A 19286-nucleotide genomic window follows, 5' to 3' on the forward strand; every position below is an offset into this window, starting at 1 on the left:
TCTAACCACAATATGGACCATTTGCACTGCAGCCAGTTTGCAGGTAAATGCATCTGAAGGTAATAACATTAATTGTGGGTGTGCTACCATGAAGTTAACTGTAAGAGCTGTACAGTACATGCTGGCCCACAGAAACACATTAATGAAACACACTTCCATCTGTGATTACTGTGAAAAAGGTCTATTGTGTTCCCCCAAAAGTTATATTGAAATTCATGACGTTTTAAAGGATATCTGGTAGCTAATGGCAGTTGAGAAATAATAAATATTCATATTAGATTTGTATCATTATTATTTAAAATACTGGTTCACTTTAGCCACTTTTTTTAGCTACAAATGTTGTTCAAACTTCAATTTGTTCAGCTTTACACAGTTATGTGTGCTTGTATTGTTCTATTGATTTTTGAAAAAACAGTTTCCCAGTCTTAATATTTATATTACTGCTTGGAATATAAATAGTAGCAATATCACAAAGTTCTGCATGAGTTCAATGGACTTTTCTGAAACCTTTTCTGTAATCCCAAAACCCTAAAAGTCCATTGAGTTCAATGGACCTTTTCCTGTAACTTTTATTTGTAAACCCAAAACCCCAAAAGTCCATTGAGTTGCCCATGCCCATATACGGACATGTACTTTACTTTCCCTTTAGGGTGAGTAAGCGCAGCCTACTGGTGGGGAAAAACATTTCACCGTTCGGCATGCAGCGCGCCGCATCCAGTTGGTGTTGCGGCACTCGCGCGCCGGTAAGCAGCCACCCGCGTCCGGTGTGTGTTCCCCTTCACTCTCTTGAGGAGGCATATGTACATTTTCTACAGTGCATAATATACTTTGTGCGTGTTTTGAGCGAGCACACACAATTTCTTCAGGAACTGCATTTCTAGATAGATGTAATCAGCCCCATACACAGTATTGTCCCAAGAAGAGCGAGGGAAAGAGAGACAGAGAGACAGAGAGACAGAGAGAGAGAGACAGAGAGAGAGAGAAAGAGGGGAGGGGGAAAGGATCAAAAGCGAGACAAAATCACTCATCAGACTGAGGTGACGAGGAGACTTGAGCCATGACATGGCCAGTTTGTTTCCATAGAGAAGGGAAATGACATATGCTAAGATCATCTGGACTGGGAGGAATAGAAGGAGGGATGAAAAGAAGACAGCGTGGAGAGGAAGATGGAAAGTGGGAAAAGCAAGGTCCTTGACTGGACTGAATTTGTCCTAAATGCTTTCTCAGCCATTGTGTCCCCCCCCCCTGTACTGGGACAGAGAGCAGTGTGTGTGTGTGTGTGTGTGTGTGTGTGTGTGTGTGTCGTGCGTGCGTGCGTGCGTGCGTGCGTGCGTGCGTGCGTGCGTGCGTGTGTGTGTGTGCGTGTGGCTCCGTTTCAACAGTATGGTACATCAGGGACAGAGGTGGTAGCTTGTGAGCGTATTGACAGTAATGGGATACAGTGAGAAACAGCCTTCATTTTTCGAGGGCAATGGGAAAATAATTGCAGGGGTATAGAGCTAGCCTGGAAATATATTACAATCTGAGATTGCTGCAACAACGTGGTAATGATAATGTTAAGTTTGAGGTTTGGTTGAATGTCAGTCTTGTGTGCGAGGGTATGTGTGCATACTGTATGATATTGATTTTGTTTTAAGTAATAGGCCTAAGTGTTCCTTTTTCAAAAGCTTCTATTGAGACAATGTCAAGAGTATATTTGGAAATTCTCTTTTATGTCAAAGTTGTATTTTGCGGTAGGGATTGTTCACGACACCAGAGTAGTTTGTTTAGGAGTACATCTGGAACACATTTAAGTCGGATGAAAAAATTACAGATCCTTACAATTTGTAAATGACAGCAGTCAGTACTGAGATTTGCCTTGCCTTGGCAAACAATTGGAAAAATAAATATAAAAAGCAAAAGTAAACATCAAATTAAGATCAAATAAAGAAAAGGAATACAAGGAAATGAGCATGTACTGTATAAAAGAAGCAATAAGAAGATTTAAAAGATGACACAGACGTTGCTAGCCTTAGATCCTCAGGCAGGACATGCCACAGCTTTGGTGCCTGGGCCGCAAAAGCCCTATCGCCCCAGGTAATGAGACAAGTATTAGGAACAACCAGGAGGGCCCTATCTGAGGATCTCAGGTTGCGCTTAGACTCATACAAGAGGAGCATAACTAAGATGTAACTCGGAGCTTGGCCTTGTAAGGCTATAAAAGTCATCAGTAAAAATTTAAATTCAATTCTGAAACTCACAGGAGAAGAGAAGAGAAGCAAGGATAGGTGTTATATGGTCACCTTTCTTAGAATTGGTTGAGCCTATGTACCATTTGAGCCTATGTACCATTTGGAGTACACAGTTACAGACTATAGTGCTGCTATAATCATAGTGAAATAAAACTACAAATAAATGAAAACAATGAGGGTCCCAAAATGGACCCCTTAATGGGAACACCGCAGGGAAAGTGGGCCGGAGAGGAGGATGCCCACTGAGAAGCTTCTGTCATTCAGGTAGAAGGTGTTGTGTTTACCTGCTGATGGGAGCTAGTGTCAGTAGTGTGTGCCTCCTCTTGGTTCCTGAGGACTCTCTGTGTGTCCAGGTTGAGTCCTTCCAGCTGTCTGATGAGGTGACCCTGCTCTGCTGCATGCTCTGTACTCTGTCTGTATAAAGCCTGTACCTCCAACACCTCACGCCTAGTAGACACAAACATAAAGAGGAAAAATGAACACACAATTAAAACTCACAAATATCGCTTCTACTTTCACATTGTAGAGAATTAGCTGACCTGACTTTAGAATTGATGGACAGGGAGGGGATGCTTGACTGCTGAGGAAGTGTCCTGCTTGACGCTCAGACAGATTATTGTGTGGCTGCTGTGGGGGTTTAACAAAATTGTGACCTCTTTTAGGTGCAATAAAGAAAATCTCTCAACACTGGGCACCCATGTCAGCCACACTCACTCCATGATCCGTTCATTGCTACAGTACCTGTTAACAGTCAGTCACACAGAGAAAAAGAAAACATATAGAGGTCTGTATCTCTAAACGAAGGAGAAAACTCTCCCAAACCTTTGCAACATTATCATGTATTTCAGTGGTTCCCAACCTAGTGGCTGACTCCCAAGTCCAAAGGGAGGGTGTGACACCTTGTATGTTTGGAGGTAGTCCTAAAGTTTAAAAAACTTCTCCACCCACTGTCAAAAAGTTGGCAAAAATGGGAAAAATAGCAGATCTACAAGCTTGTAGATATATTTTCGCTATTTGTTGTAGGAGTACATACTGTAGAGCTTAAGTGGATAAACACAAGTGTGACTCTGTCTCGAGAGAATGCTGATTTATAGACTGCTGGCGTTATTATTTTTAATTGTGTTATCATCTTGAGTCTGATGTTTGTCTGTTTTGAGGTTGGTTTAATAACAACTTAGTTTTCTTTTCTTTCATATCTCATCTGCCCAAATCTGCTGGTTTCTGTGTTTCATTTAATGACTGTGTTGTTTTGACTACTTTGCCTCTGTGTTTTATCAGTCTCAACACAAAATAAATAAATGAAATATTCCCATTGTCAGTCAATATTACTTACATTTACCTCAACATAAAAAAAGCTTTGGTATCAGCGCTTCCTGCTCTGAATCCACCTCTTTGTACCGTGAAATTACCACAAAGTGATCCTTCTCGCTTTACAAGGACATCTTTAATGGGCCGACTGAGAACAGTCTCTCCAGTCCCGATGTGACTGACATGTCAGAGTGCCTCTGGCGTTAAGACAGAAAAGTAGTTAAAAAAGGTTGAGATTACCTCTAAGGCAGCCGTGGTTCTCACAGTTTTTATCATATCGACTAAAGCTTAGCCAAAGCCCACACCGTTTCCCCTCTTCTAGCTTCTCTTAAAGCACATCCGCTATGCAGGGCTTAGCAAGTGGCTCTAGGTGAGCTGGGTGTGGAGAGTGTGTGTGCGTGTGTGTGTGTCACCTTTCAAGGCTTGTGGTGGAGAAAGGGAAAAACTACCACACAACTATATGGGAACTCTTGCTATGCATCTCTATAATGCATTATAATCATACTTATCATCATTATAATCTCAATATTTAATAAACGAATAAATATTGCTTTATCAACACAATCAACACATTATAAAGCATTTTATAATGACTTATAAGTTATAATGGATTTTGTTTTTGTCGCTACACAATCTGGCCAGGTTCATATTTGACTCTGATTTCAATTACAAAGGCAAGTCAGGAAGTGACTTTTTACATAGGACAACGCTGGTCCCCTACATACCAGTCAGAAGCTACGGTCCGTTTTCTCCCTTTAGGCTTTCCAGACTGTGTAGCAAGTGAGAAAAAATAAATCGAAGCAAAGCAGTCTGGATCCCAGGCTAATAATGTATTATGGTCCCTGTTACAGTGTATTCTAGTATGATTATAAGTCACTATGAGTGGTCATACCATGGTTTTCCATAAAAAGTTTCAAAAACATGAAGCACATTTTCATAAAGTCGGTAAAACTAAATGCAAATGTATGCACATTTCCATCCAAAATGCTATTCTTGGGAGATAGTTCATGCTATAAGTAGTAGGTGGCGCTATTTTGCCATTCAAGTGAGACGCATATTATTGGACATGTTTTACTTTTTTGACATTCTTTTAGACGATATGCGAGTTCAATGGTTTCTACTACAAAACGTATTCAGCACGTGTTTCCATCACCCATTCGCGCATTTCATTGTTTCGATAAAGCCTCAAAATCCACCCCCTCAAGCACAAAACAGTTTTTGCTTTAAAGGGGGGCATAAAAGGGATTCTGTTAGTGTGGTTCCCCTGACATCACAGTAATGTCAAAGCATATGATGTCAGAGCGTCATAGACCGTAAAAAGGCATACACGGACAGGGGTCCAGACGCAATTATACATGCCTACATACAAAGCGGCTTACAACTATTGAAACCGTAGGCGGGTACACGTTTAAATTCTATTTCATCCAGGAAACAAACCCAGAACTCTGCTTCTACAGGGAAGCGTGACTCACTGCAGTTGGTTGAGGAGGCCCTCCTTCGTTGCCACCTCTGTCTCCTTGACAGAAAGCTGGGCAGCCATGCTGGCAGTCTGTCTCTGAAGGGACAACACCTCCTCCCTGGCATCGGAAAGCTCCCTCTCCAGCTCCTGGCAAAACACACAGATAAAGGACATGTTACAGAAACACAAAGCCCTGTTTTGACATTTAAAGAGAACCTTTCACAATAATTTCCACCTGAAAGCATTGACAATTCAGACCAGACAGAAATTGTTGATTTATTTGTGTGTGCGCGTGCGTGCGCGTGCATGTGTGTGCGTGCGTTTTACAGTACAAATGTATGTAAAGTATGGCTTACCAGTACAAACGATATGATGAAACAGTCTGTTGTGCAATATATTAAGAGCAGCTGTATACAACCTGGTTTTGATGATGTGAGGAGGATGAGGGAAATAATAATGAATTTCATGATGATGTTTCATTCATTGAATTAGTCCAGACAGCATCTATAAGCGCAGAGCACAGTTGTGACCCCCCTTTTGTCCTCAGTCACCCTCAACTCGTTTGAAAATGAACTCGCCTAATGGCTAACGAACTAGTTTCGATTTAAGAAAAAAAGAGAGAGAGTGTGTGTGGGAGAGACAAACAAATGTGTTTTGAATGAGAGCCAGTGTGAAGCATCATCTCCACTTCCAAAGACCTCTCTCATAGAGGGAAGCAGCTCTTAGGCATGAACCACACAATTGTTTTTGTTTTTGAAACACAGCCCTGTATAGAAAAATCTCTCTGTCTATAAGACAATGGCTAGAACATTATAGAAACGCTGTCAGTAGTACGCCGCCAGGCATCCATGCCTATGCGTCAATGCCTACACCGTCATCCTGGCTGGCTCTGTTCCTCGAACAGTGACCTACAGAGACCAACACCGCATCGCAAGGAGGAGCACAAGGTGACGTATCGCCAGGCAGAAATTCCATTTATGGTGTCTACACAACAACAACATATACGGCGTATATCAAAATATCTACTCTTGCCAGAGTTTTTGAAAGCATTTGCTTACATCAGCCAAAAGCGTGTTTTCCAAACGCATATAAAAAGCTCTGTTTATGAAAATACCCGGCTTTGTGTGGATGGTGCCTTATAGCAGGGCATCCCCCGGCTCAGCCTCCAGTATCAAAAACACCATTGTCACCCAGCATCGGATACATCACTCTTAATGAGCAGATTATGGGCGACAAATGAAAATTTCAGATGGCGAGACATACAGTAAAGTGACTCAGGCATCAAAATGAGCAATCTTGATGTCGTGTTTGCATGTGTGACTTTCACTTTGTTCTATGGCATCCATTAACACAAACTCAGAAAATGGGCAGTAAACTTTATACAACGCAGTTGTAATTTATATTTTTTTCAAGAATATGCATGGGAACCATTTTAATGTTACATTGCCTGACAAATCTTTGGCATGTCCAACAAATTGGCATTGCTGTATCGTTGCCGCGCCACATTTCCTGTCTTTCCTCCGTCTCCGACCTCCACACCAACGCTGTACTGAAACCAGATGAGGAGCAGGTGGAACATCTAAGGACAGTGATTGATGTGCATAGAGAAGTTGCCTGGGCCTGTTCCGACCTGGCATAATTACAACACGGGCACTGACTTATTCAAGCTGCTCTGTCCGAGTCTGTTTGACAGACTCAGCATTGTGAAAGGGAATGGCACATTTTAAGTGCTACACTGTAAAATCCTGAGTGTTCATTTAAATCTATGAGCGTACAAATGGAACCAATGAAGTGTGTGTGTGGAAGGACATCTCCACTGGTCTCCTGCAAAGTCTACTATGCTGCACGAGTATAAATACTCTTCTCTGAATATTGACTGACCACTTTTGCATCCTAATACATTTGGCATGGTGGTGGGCAACCTTTTGTTTTCCTGCTCATTTAAGGCAGCAACGACAGGTTATGTTATTGAGTAAAGTTACGTGCCCTGTTTGAGTCTAAGGATGACATGGTTGAATGTTCATTTCAAGGGGAGTGAATATATTTTTGAATCATGTGGGTACAGGAGTTCAGGTAAAATATAATCTACAGTTTCTAGTTTAAATGCGAAATCGTGGTGATGTGGGTGTATGTTTATCATTTTCATTACGCGGTTGGGCGTATTTGGTGGATAATTCGCAGCTCTAATGTCATCTACACCTTCCAGAATTTGCTACTACTGAAGGGCGTAGGCGACCCACACATCATCATCATTATCATCATCATCAACAACATCATCATCATGACATCATCATCATCATCATCATAACCTTTATTTAAGCTCGGGAGTACAATTGAGGGCAGGCCCTCATTTACAATGCATCCGAGATACAACAATAATCAAAAATATATACATTTACATAAAGCAATATTAAAATATAATCAGTAGACAGAATACTTAGAAAACTAAAGAATGGGATTTGATGACCTCAGATTTACTTGTTCATGGAATGGTTTTGCATACCAATAATTTCCAAATAATAGATTGGCTATTTTTGGAAGTGAAATGGTGCGCAACCAATTATAAATCAACCTGTTGCAAGGGCAGATGGACCTCTTCAGAGTCAGCTCAGGTCATTATTTCCCCAGCCCAAGCGAGAAGAAGAATGCAATGATGAACAGAAGCCATGCATATGTTTAAAATGTGTGCTTTTCTGCAGGTATCACTTTATATTCACAAGCTGAGCAGAGGGAGGGTAGGATTGAAAGCTTTAAGGTGGAAGTGTGCGTGCGCGTTAGGGTTAGTGAGAGTGTATGTGTGTGTATGTGTGTGTGTGTGTGTGTGTGTGTGTGTGTGTGTGTGTGTGTGTGTGTGTGTGTGTGTGTGTGTGTGTGTGTGTAGGGCTGTCACAATTATTACATAATCGTCTAATCGCAATTATTTGACATAATCGCAATTATTTGACATAATCGCAATTATTTTGGGATAATCATCATAATCGTTTACATGTTGAAAAATGTTTATATATGTTCAAATATTAAAAAAATAGTGGAAATAGCCGATCCAGTAAAGTTGTCAAATATGTCCTTCATTTCTTTGTATATATCTGCCACGTGCAACTTCAAAGCCTACAAGCCAAACAGAAATGTAATTGTCAACGACAAAAACACAATTAAATCGTTAAATCGCAATTACTTGAGTGACACGTAAAATGTCATAATCATGACAGCCCTATGTGTGTGTGTGTGTGTGTGTGTGTGTGTCTCTTCCTTGTCTACCTTGACTCTGTTGCGGGCGTGGTCCCTCTGTCTCCGTCCGTCCTCCAGGTCAGCATGCAGGGCCACGCAGCGGGACGCTAATCCCTCCTTCTCCTCCTCCATGGCCCTCACCGCCCGCTGGTCCTCCTCCTCTCTCCTCCTCATCTCCTCCCTCAGGTCCTGGTTGGAGGCGAGGGGGCAGAGAATGGGGGGGGGGGGATTACAGGGAGCCAAATAAAACAGGGGTCTTCAACAGGGGGTCCGGGTCCCCTAGGCCTAGGGTGTCCTCTGAGTTATTACACAGGGGGGGGGGGTGCCAAATCTTTGTGTGATAGGATAATTCTTTTAAAATTAAAAACTTGAACCCTCGCATCCCTATTCTGAAGAGAACTTTAGCCAAAAATAGCAGATCTACAAGCTTGTAGATCGGCTATTTTCGGCAAATAGGTTCGGTTTAGAGGTAAAAAAAAGTACAAAGTGAAATGTCAAGTTTAGTAAGTAACGATGATTTAAGTGGTCAAAAATCTGAAGAAAAAAAAAACACATTAACATGAATCTAACCGACTGATGACAGTGCTGAAATCAATGAAAATCTGTATCACACATTTATACAATATGTAGAGGGGTCCCTGCTTCATGTCTCTCTCAGCTAAGGGGTCCTTGGCCTGAAAACGTTGAAGACTCCTGAAATAAACAAATGGATGCATGGAATGAGATTAAGAGGCAAAAGAAAGACGGTAAAGAAAAAAAGACATACAGGCGTTTGAATAAAAAACAAAAGAGAAATTCTCAACAAAAAAGAAAGAAAAGCCACATGTGGATTTGGGGTTGAGGAGGTTGTGGCGTATGAATATGTAGAAGGCCTACCAACCCCTATGCGAGTCTCTGATTGGCCAAGGTCACCCGCACTTGCTGCCACACGTCTGGGGTGCAAGCCGGGCTACACGCAGGTACACCAAGGTGTCCACAGGCTTTATACTTTAATGACAAGGCTCCTAATGAGAGTGCCGCTGACTCCAAGGCCACTCCACCCGGGTCTTCTTTGATGCCGTCCCCCTGCCAGACAGTCTCTTCTTTGGTGAGGAGAGCATGGTGAGGCATGCACTAGGAGGACCCCTTCCCTTTATCAATTAATCATGGCCGCGTCCTTTCCAGGGGTGTAATTAAGGGCAAAGACAAATCGCCAAATTCGTCGTCATCGCCTGCCGAACCCCGTCATTAAGAATTTATCTGCCAGTCATCGCTGTGCTTCTCTTTCTTCTCTCTCTCTGTCTGTGTCTTTCTCTCTCTCCTCCCTCGCTGTATCTTAATGTAGCTTTTCAGTATTCAATAGTGCGAGAAAGCACAGGACAGAACAAGAGGTGGTATGGAGAGAGACAGAACGAGAAAAGAAAGGAGAAAAATAATTAAAGAAAGAGTATGCACAGATTGAAAAAGGAGAGAGTGAATGATGCCTCATTTATTCTTAAAATGTAAAATATTAAACAGATTTTCAAGTTAACCCACTAATTGAAGTTCAATAGATATTCATTAGAATACAGAAAAAAGGAAAATGTAAGGGCCCCTTAGTACCTTCATTCAGCATTTGATGCTATAGTATCACAGCAATGTGTCACATTGTTGGCTTTACCATTTGTTATTTTCTGTGATAGACGCTATCATACAATGGACAAAGTATAAATTAGCTTGCGAAAAAGAGAGAAACAGAGAGGAAGTGGCTGTATCTGTCTCTCCTCTCTATAAAGCATGAAAAAAGAATTTCACCCACTTCTTTACGCCTGCAAACATGTGATATGACAATAAAGTTTCATTCTAATTCTGAAGTGACTGGGTGCCAAGGGCGAAGGTTTGGTGTCACGCAGAAACAGAGTGTCACAAGAAACATGTTCCACCAACCTTCAGTTCTTGACCCTGGCTGGCCAGCTTCTCAAGCAGACCTGACTGCTCCCTCTTCATCTCAGCTTTCTCCTCGTCCACCAACATCTTCCTCCGTACCAGGTTGTTGATCTCTTGCTGCTGTCCTGTCACTTTCTGTATGAGAGAGAATTTGAAAGAGATATCAGAGAGAGAGAGATGGAGAGAGAGGGAGGTAGGGAGAGTCTATTAAGTCTACAGTATATGAATGCCAGTTTTGTCTTTTCTTGAACTTCCTTTTCTTGTTTTTCTTTGCTTGACATCAGACCCCCATTTTTTTTTCTTCACATTGCTGTTTGTTTTATCACTGAACTGAGCAAAATACAAACATCATTGTTGGTAGGGAGTCTTACTGGTGTTATGTGACTGTGGCGTGTCATGTTCAAATGAACATAATTGTAAGTGTATTGTAAATTATGTCTTCTACGATATTACACCTTGAAACAACTCAGAGCAAGCAGTGGAATACACAAAACGTGCACACATGAATGAGTTAGACGGTGTACACTAAATAGACGTTTTAAAACTCAAGGTCCCATCATACTCAATATGATGCTTCCCATGGCTGAACAAACTAGAGAATAGGGGGTGGGGGGACGGACGATTCTATTATTTTTAATGAGCATCCAATTTTGATCCCTTTGGTATACACTCTTCTTGGATAGTTATTATTTTGCGTTTTTTTATTTGGCAGGCCACTTGCTCGCCTTGTTGAGTAAGAGAGGCTGGCCCTTTAACACTGTATCAGCTGGTCTCTGGCACTGATGGGGTAATCCACAGCCTTCTGTGGGTCCACCCTTCTCTTAGCTAACACAGTACTATGGGATGCAATTAATTGCCATGTAGAGAGGAGGGTGGGTGGTGGTGGTGGTGGTGGGATGGGTAGTATCACTCAGATCTATCCAGATAGTGGATTTAAACGCTCCTCGCCTCTCCTGATTCCAATGACGGAACGAAAGGGGGCTTTAATAGAGATTTATACTGCCGAGCGGAAAATAAATTCAAGCGTTGATAATGAGGTGGGCGAGAACAATCTGAACCCCAGTAGTGCTCAATTGGAAGGAGACGGTTGAGAGAGAGAGAAAGAGAGAGAGAGAGAGAGAGAGAGAGAGAGAGAGAGAGAGAGAGGGTAAAATAGGGTTCTGCCAAGTTAAGAGGTCTAGGACAGAGAGATTAGCATTTGAAAATTCCCAGTGCGGTTCAAAAATGAAAGCTAATTATGTTACAAAAATGGGAAGTGGGAGTGAAAGAGAGAGAGAGAGAGACAAAAAATCATAGAGAAGAATGAGGAGATGAAGAGATGAAAAATAGAGAAGAAAGGGAAGACAGATATCTTTTTTTTTTTTATGCATTGTCAAAGTTGGAGGAGAGTGGGAGATGTTAAGCGGTGAGCGTGTGAGATCCTGCACGGGCTCAGTGGACCATCACATCCTCCAACAGTCAAGTGCAGGGAATTGCTCACCAATTAATCACCATTTGGGTGCGTTTGGCCCTGAGATGGTGGACGGGATGATGAATGTCAGTGGGCCAGATGAGTCCCGGACTATTAATGAGCTCCTCAAAACAAGAAAAAACACCCTCAACTGCAAAATAACTTAATTTTATATTTTATTATTTTAGGTTATTATTTTCTCAACAGAATACTAAAGCATGAGACAGTGGATCATGGCAAGGTAACTAAATAAACCAAACCACTAACCAAAGTCACCTATTGCTACTTTCTCCTGGTGACCTTTGCCTAATACGGTGGACACGTTCCCTCTCACTCTATGCCAGTGCAAGGAAGTGAAAGTGATCCTGTGTCAATGAACATCTTATTATCTTAAGGCAGATTTAAACTTCACCATACAACGGTGTGTTGCACACCACCAATAGCTGATCTACAAGATCACAACGGATTACAGATTTGAAGTGTTGTGAGCTTATATATCTGCTATTTTCGGCATATGACGGAGCATAAATTGGGTATTATACTTGACTTATATGATTGAGGAAGATGGCATCCAGAGCAGACTTCAGCCAGCTGATGATAGTGTTAGCGCGCCAGTCTCATAAGTGAACAAATAGGGAACGCTAGCGTTAACAGGATGAAAGCAACACTAATGAAGGAAGCTGACTGAAACTTCAGTGATTGATTTGGAGTCAATTAACAGCATCGATGTCATTATCGTTCGCTTTCAACTAATTCAAAAGATCACTAGCACTCACTTCAAGTCCTTATATTTTATTCTCTTGCACGGGCAGCAACAAACAAACGTGTTTCCAGGGCTTGAAGTGAATGCTGGTGATCTTTTGATTTAGTTGAATTCTCTTTGAACACCTGTGCACTCTGTAAAAGACTGTTGTTTGTGACGAGTGCTCGCATTTCTTAACATATTATCCTGCTTCATCAATTAAGTTCAATAGGAGAATAGTTTTAAATTAGCCTTTTTTAAGCTAGTCTTGTATCAAAATAAGTGAGCTATTCATAAAATGTATTAATGGTGTTTTTTGTTATTATTTGGTTGATTTATGATCAATGTTACGACAGTGTGTCAAATTCCTCATTTGCCCAAATGTACCTGAGCAACTGAAGTGTATCTTTAGCAATGTAAGGTACCTGCTCCAACTCCTGGATGGTGAAGTCTTTGCTCTGAAGGATCTCCAACACTTTCCTGTCCTTAGTCTCAGCTTTCTGCTTCTCACTGGAGAAAAATAAAAACACCAACACACACAAACACAAAGAGACTGAATGAGAGAGTGAAGATGTGGCATCTAAAAATAAGAGATACTTGCAGGTTATTCAAGTTTTAAAAACAGATTGCCTTTGGTACAGGCCGACCAACAGACAGGCAGAAAGAGCAAACAGGGCAAAAAAGATACTACTACACATAGTCCATAAATATACAGTCTAATCGTCCCCTCCATCGTCCTACTGACCAGCTCCAGGGTAGGGAAGCCATCCCTTTCATACTAGCCCACTGGTGCATCTTGTAACATGGTGCGTGTTTATAGGGGCAGAAGCCTAAAATGAACAGCAATTGGGGACCTGTTTGTTTTAACTGCTGTATCCATGCAGGCCTTTCTCTATTTCTTTAGCCTCTTCTCATCTATCTTCTTTCTCCCATGGTAGACATTAAAATAAGAGTCTGGGATTCCTGGAGGGAGGAGGTGGAATGCAGGCAGGTCCCTGCTACCCTTCCTCGTGGTTTTCCTCTCCATGTCCTGAGCAACCAACCAATCACTGTACAAGAACACCTGGGGAATGTATGTTGGGGATAGCGAGGGTGCACAGCGGTTCCCAACAGGCCCCGACACTTCACTATTATAGTCAACGCAATTACCATGTCAATATCATGCCCATACACCTCCACCAATACACCAGTTGATAAAACAGACATACAGGCACAGGCACAGGCATAGGTACATTCGCTCACGCACAAACACACACGCGTGCGTGTACACACACATACACACACACACTTTGGGAGCATGTTCCTCGACTACTTTTCTCAGTGGACCAGCATATATCGATGGGTTTCCTGTAGGGACCTATATAAAAGATGTGTTGAGGATGAAGCTGTGGAGACAAACTGTTGCTTTTTCTTTTTACTCTGGCTCACAGAATGGATGCCCAACTACTGACAAGCCCCAAAAGCAGGCCATGTTGGCCACTGAACAGCAAGTATTACTAAAGGAATTGTCCATACAGTTCAACGGTTATAAAATGAATTGTTGGAGGTACGTTGCAGCACAGTATGTTGCAGTGTCACTTGTCTGAAAAAGTAATAGCAAATTAATGTTGAAATAGTTTATTATAAATACTGTATATAATGTATGTCTAATATAAATGCAAAAAGTATCTGACATACAGTACAACCCCCATGATCAACAAACATTGACAACATTTTAAACAAACTATTAAATAACTGTTCAATAAAAACAGTTCAATCAAATGATACACATAGATTCAGATGTTACAGAAAACCAGCATTCATAATGTTATAATCCTTGCAGCTTGGAACAAAAGCACAGTGTCAGCTCAAATAGCTTTTTTAAAGTTCCTTCACTTTCTTCAAACCCGCCCACCAACATTGTCTATGAAAACCTGGGGAAAGTTTCCCATGCCACTGTATTTGGTGTAGCTTAGCCACCTTGCAAGGGAAAGGTCATATTCAATCTCACAATTTATCCCGTTAAAGACAGGCGTTTGGAGGGAGCGTTTGGAGTGTCCAGGACGGGAGAGCCAGGGGGAGAGAGAGTGTTTTCATTAAAAAGAGTTTCCGTGGCTGGAGCGCTAGACCAGGGATAAGGAGGCTTAAATCAGCATCTGCGCCAGATTTCCACAGTAACCTGCCCCTCCCCACTGGTCAAGGGGGTGTCTCAAACACACCCTTGGACGACTTTCACACACATATTTCTCTTTTGCTTACGAGATAAAGGCATTTTCAGCTTGTTGAGCTTCTGAGGTAGCAATTTGTGAAGGGAAAAAAAAGAAAAGAAAAGAAAAGAAAGAAGAAATATGTGCTCACCGTTCAACTACTAGACTGACAGCTTGAGTCAAGTCCGGATTGGCCACTTGAAGGCGTTTCCATAGGGACCACACAAAATCCTTGTCAGCCTGAGAAAAAACAAGAATTCAAACTCTTGATTAATTTCCCAGTGTTTTCAGTTGCTACATATTGAACTAGAATTTAGAGGAGAAAAAAACAGATAGAAAGGTTAATAGACAAGAAAGAAATATAACATATAAACAGTATAATGTATATATCTGTTTTTCTTTTTGTACTATGGCATAGCATTGAGAGGACCCCACCAACATGACACCAGTGGCATCTGGCATGTCTCAGCTGTTCTTAATAAAATACATAATAATTCAATAGAACGCTCAGTGACATTAGCATATGGAAAAAGAATATGTGTGGGTGAAGGGGGGGTGGAGAAGCCAAACCAATCAATAATTTAAGCATCTTGTACAAAATATGTTTTGATCTGTCCTGCCCCCTCTAATCATGGGGCTGCCTGAACACAGGGAGTCTGTGCAGCGCTGAGATGTGACCTTGGACTCAAGGGGAGAGCGCACATTGACACTTGTCATGATGAAGTATTTATGACCGGAGAGACATGGGGGATCTAAATCAAAACACAGTAGTCAATGTCTGGCACTTCCTTTATTAATAAAACTTTCTTCCAATGATTCCCCCCCCCCCCCCCTCTTCTGCTCGGCTATATGGGCCTAACAGTAACTAGAAACTCAAAAGTGATGACAGCGAGAGAGTCCTCTTCAAGCAGCGTGGGAGAGCTAGCGAGCAAGAGAGAGTCAGCCGAGGCTGAGCCAGTCCTGACACATTTCCAATTCAAATTGTCTCGCTGGCTTTTCAAACATTTTTTAAGCTACATTACATTTAATGAGAGACATCTGAAAACTAAATTTTCTGACATTAAAGATGGGGAATTATACCAAATCGACTTAATATAATATTATCTGATAAATTATGTTCACATCATCACAAGATAAAAGTCGTCCCTCCCACTGGACTCCACCGGTCCTCCAATTAGTGCATGAATTTTAAAATCTCACCATTCAAAAATGTCTAATCAATTATTTACTAAATGGCAGAGGCAGACCTTGATAAGGCCATGGACCGAACATACAAAGTAGAGGGACTTACTGGATCCCTATGTGTGTGAGTGTATGTATATACAGTAGAGTGGGAGCAGGGGGATAGGGGGGTTATGTAGCGCGGGGCTGGGGGGGGATGAGATCTCACTAAGTCGACCCTGCAATGCAGCTACGGATAAAATGAAGCCAATCATCGCTGACTTCAAATAGGTGGTTTTGCTCTATGCTTGGCCTTTGGCTGATGTTAAGACAACCACTAAAGACAGGACCCCTCATCGCTCGAAATCAAGGGCTCCTCTCTTTAGCACATGTATATGTGTACTTAGAGATGTATCGAATGTGCGTGTTTGATGATCGCTGAATTATTAATCACAAGTTCCAGACCTTGAAACACCATGGGCTAAACATACTAAAAGCAGGGGGCCCCCCGCCTTGAATCCAACGACGTATTAATAAAATTAGCATGGTCAAGTAGGAGCGATTGCTGGCCAACTGACGAGTGTCTTTGTAGTTAATGGCAGTCCTGTAGATCGTAGTGCCAGGGACTTTTAAGACATCAATGGCATTCAAATGCCACTGTTTAAATGCTACACTGCACAGCTAAGGGTCCCTATTAGACAGACAGAATCACTGATGCTCCACTCTGCCCCAGACCACCAAGGATGGTTCCTGTGCCAGCTCAGTGGAGGAGACATTTGAGAGACACTTTGGTCTGGATTTACAGAAACACAGCGCAGTGGCGTGATGTTAGACCTGGCAGAGAAAGTACACTACTTGACGGCCTAAAAGTACATTACTTGAAAGTACCCTACTGATGATTAAAATCAAACCTTGGTTCGAAGTGGAGCCGTGAAATTGAGCACTTCCAGATCTATGTTTTTGATTCTATGTGTTCCCCCCTGTGTGTGTGTGTGTGTGCGTGTGTGTGCCTGGCCTGAAAACAGCGCCCCTCCCTTAACATGTGTGGTCATAAAAGGTACTGTTCGAACTCAACGGGACATTTCTCACTGGTGAGACAGGACACACAAAGCCACTCAGAGGGAGACCATGGGCTCCGCCCACGGCTCCAAAAAGCTCTATACATATATATATATATATATATATATATATATATATATATATATATACACACAGTATATATATATATGTTTCCGGTCAGGCAGAAACCTTGTATTTATTTTCTTTTGTAAATGAATGCCTTACTTAGTCGTACAAAAGTGTCATGCAAAAGTAGCGAAAATAGACATCCACAAGCTCACAATACCTTGCATCAGGATGTGTTGTGAGTTTGCAGTTCTGCTATTTTCACACATTTTGAAATGTATGAAATGGAAAATGGTTAAGTATATCTGTGTGTAACAAATAACTACATTGAATCCATTGGAAAACCTTTCTTTTCTGAAAAATTACGGTTTCTGCCAGACAGCAACGATATGTAAAGAAATATAAGTTTAGGTAAAGGTTCAATTGTTTAACTTTAGTTAGAAGCCCTGTTAGTATGGAATGGATATGTTTAGGCATGGCATGGGTTTGGTGTGTTTACTGGTAGAGTAAGAACAGCTTTGATCATTTACAATATAATAGGCATTTATCACTAGCAGACGCTCTTTATCCAGAATGTCTTGCATCAAATGCATAGAGACAGTGTAGTGCAAAACCAAGAACCTAGCATGATCAGTCCAAGCAGTATAATAACAAAAATAAATCATCTGTACATAGCAACTATACAAACTACTGTATAGGATGCCAGGTCAACAAATGAACCTGGCATCTGTCTAAATAACATGCTATCTAAATTACATTTTAACCTTAGACTTCATGGTCTTTAAGGCTAGGTCAGATAGATACCTTTATTATCCCAAGGAGGAAAATCAGTAAAATCAGGTCGAGTGCTTGCTACGGGCTAAGATGGAGTCTGAAGAGGTGAGATGAGTCCTCAAATAACAGCGGAAAAGTGGGAGCGAGTCTGCAGCTCTAACTGCAACCGATAGCACAGTGTGATCTTTGTTTAACAGATAAGGACAGGGATCAATACAGGCCAACCCAAACAACTATTAACTATACAATATAATCATTTATAATATCAAGACTTGTTTTATGTGTGCATGACAAGGTTCCAAGGCTGTCGTGTTTGCTGCCAGACAGTGCCAACAACTATGGCACTGCCTCTGTCTCAAACAGGAGTGGAGATAGCAGAAAGTGACAGACAGGTGAGTTCATGCTATAAGGCACCACCTGGTGGTGAACTAGGACAGCATATCTCAATCACCAGCACAAGATGAGAGGTGACATCTCATGCACTCTCTCTGTCTGTCTGTCTGTCTGTCTGTCTGTCTGTCTGTCTGTCTGTCTGTCTGTCTGTCTGTCTGTCTGTCTGTCTGTCTGTCTGTCTGTCTGTCTGTCTGTCTGTCTGTGCGTGCGTGCGTGCGTGCGTGCGTGCGTGCGTGCGTGCGTGTCGTGTGTTCAATATAAGAAAGCTATTTCAACAAGTGGTTGTATATACTGTACACATATCCCCACAAAACAGTAAAACACGCACACTTTTACATACCTGACATTCTACTAAATCCTCTGATAATCTCTTCACTTGCTGCTCCAGTAGCAAGACCCGAGAGTCGTTAAGAGAAGACACCGACATTGTAGACATTGTAGACATTGTGATGTACAGCTGTACAGCTGTGAAGACAGTAGGCAGAACAATACAAGATTTACACTACAGTTACGTTTATTTTCTTGAACACAACCCCTATCCTAGCCCCGTTTGGAACATCACCCTCCACGATATAGCGGAGGGAGAGGTTCTGATTGGAGCTAGGCTACTCCTATATCCCAGGATATAAAAAACAGTTAGCTGAAACATGACTGTCATATCATCAGTGGTGTAAAGTAGTTACTTGAGTAGTTCCAATTTCCAATACTTTTACTTCTACTCCACTAAATCTCTGATTCAAACATTTGAAAACTTTAGTTACTAGTTACTTTGCAGGTATAAATTATAATTTTATAAAAGATATATAAACCACTTTAGCCCTATTTTATACCTAGGCTATTTGAAAATAGCAGATCTACAAGCTCACAACGCGTCACAGCGCGACACGATGTTTAATTTTGATCCTTTAAGTACTACTTTCATACTTTTATTAAAGTACATTTTGAATTCCGGACTTTTACTTGTGACAGAGTACATCTACATTGCAGTAATTTATACGTTTACTTAAAGTAAAGAATGTGCATACTTTTTCCACCACTGCCTGAAACATGACTGTCACTGTCATATCATGACATGTCGTGACAGACGACCATCATGTGAACCATGGCTACAGGTATCGTGTCATTGCTCGCAAACTTTACATCCAGTAATAGTTGATACATTTGCTAGAAGCAAGTAATGTAAAGTAACTAAGTACATTTACTTAAGTACTGTACTTAAGTACAATTCAGAGGTATTTGTGCTTTACTGGAGTATTTACAATTTACAATACTTTTACTTCTACTCCACTACATCTCGGATCCACATATTGTACTGACTCCAGTA

The 19286-nt window shown here is 41.5% G+C and overlaps 1 protein-coding gene across 1 annotated transcript in view; it reads right to left on the reverse strand.

The window, feature by feature from the left end:
- The window catches only part of cntln (centlein, centrosomal protein), a gene marked incomplete at its 5' end in the record, with an annotated part of 179643 nt that extends 161254 nt beyond the window's left edge, over positions 1–18389 (reverse strand). The window contains 7 exons of the mRNA XM_080722659.1: positions 2516–2678; positions 5012–5145; positions 8257–8415; positions 10132–10266; positions 12749–12833; positions 14661–14749; positions 18303–18389. Of these exons, the coding sequence (XP_080578785.1) occupies positions 2516–2678; positions 5012–5145; positions 8257–8415; positions 10132–10266; positions 12749–12833; positions 14661–14749; positions 18303–18389 (852 nt within the window). The remainder of the gene's footprint in view (positions 1–2515; positions 2679–5011; positions 5146–8256; positions 8416–10131; positions 10267–12748; positions 12834–14660; positions 14750–18302) is intronic.
- Between the last annotated feature and the right edge of the window lie 897 nt (positions 18390–19286).

This window comes from Nannobrachium achirus, assembly GCF_963921795.1.
Source record: "Nannobrachium achirus genome assembly, chromosome: 3".
In the NCBI taxonomy this organism is placed as follows: Eukaryota; Metazoa; Chordata; class Actinopteri; order Myctophiformes; family Myctophidae; genus Nannobrachium; species Nannobrachium achirus.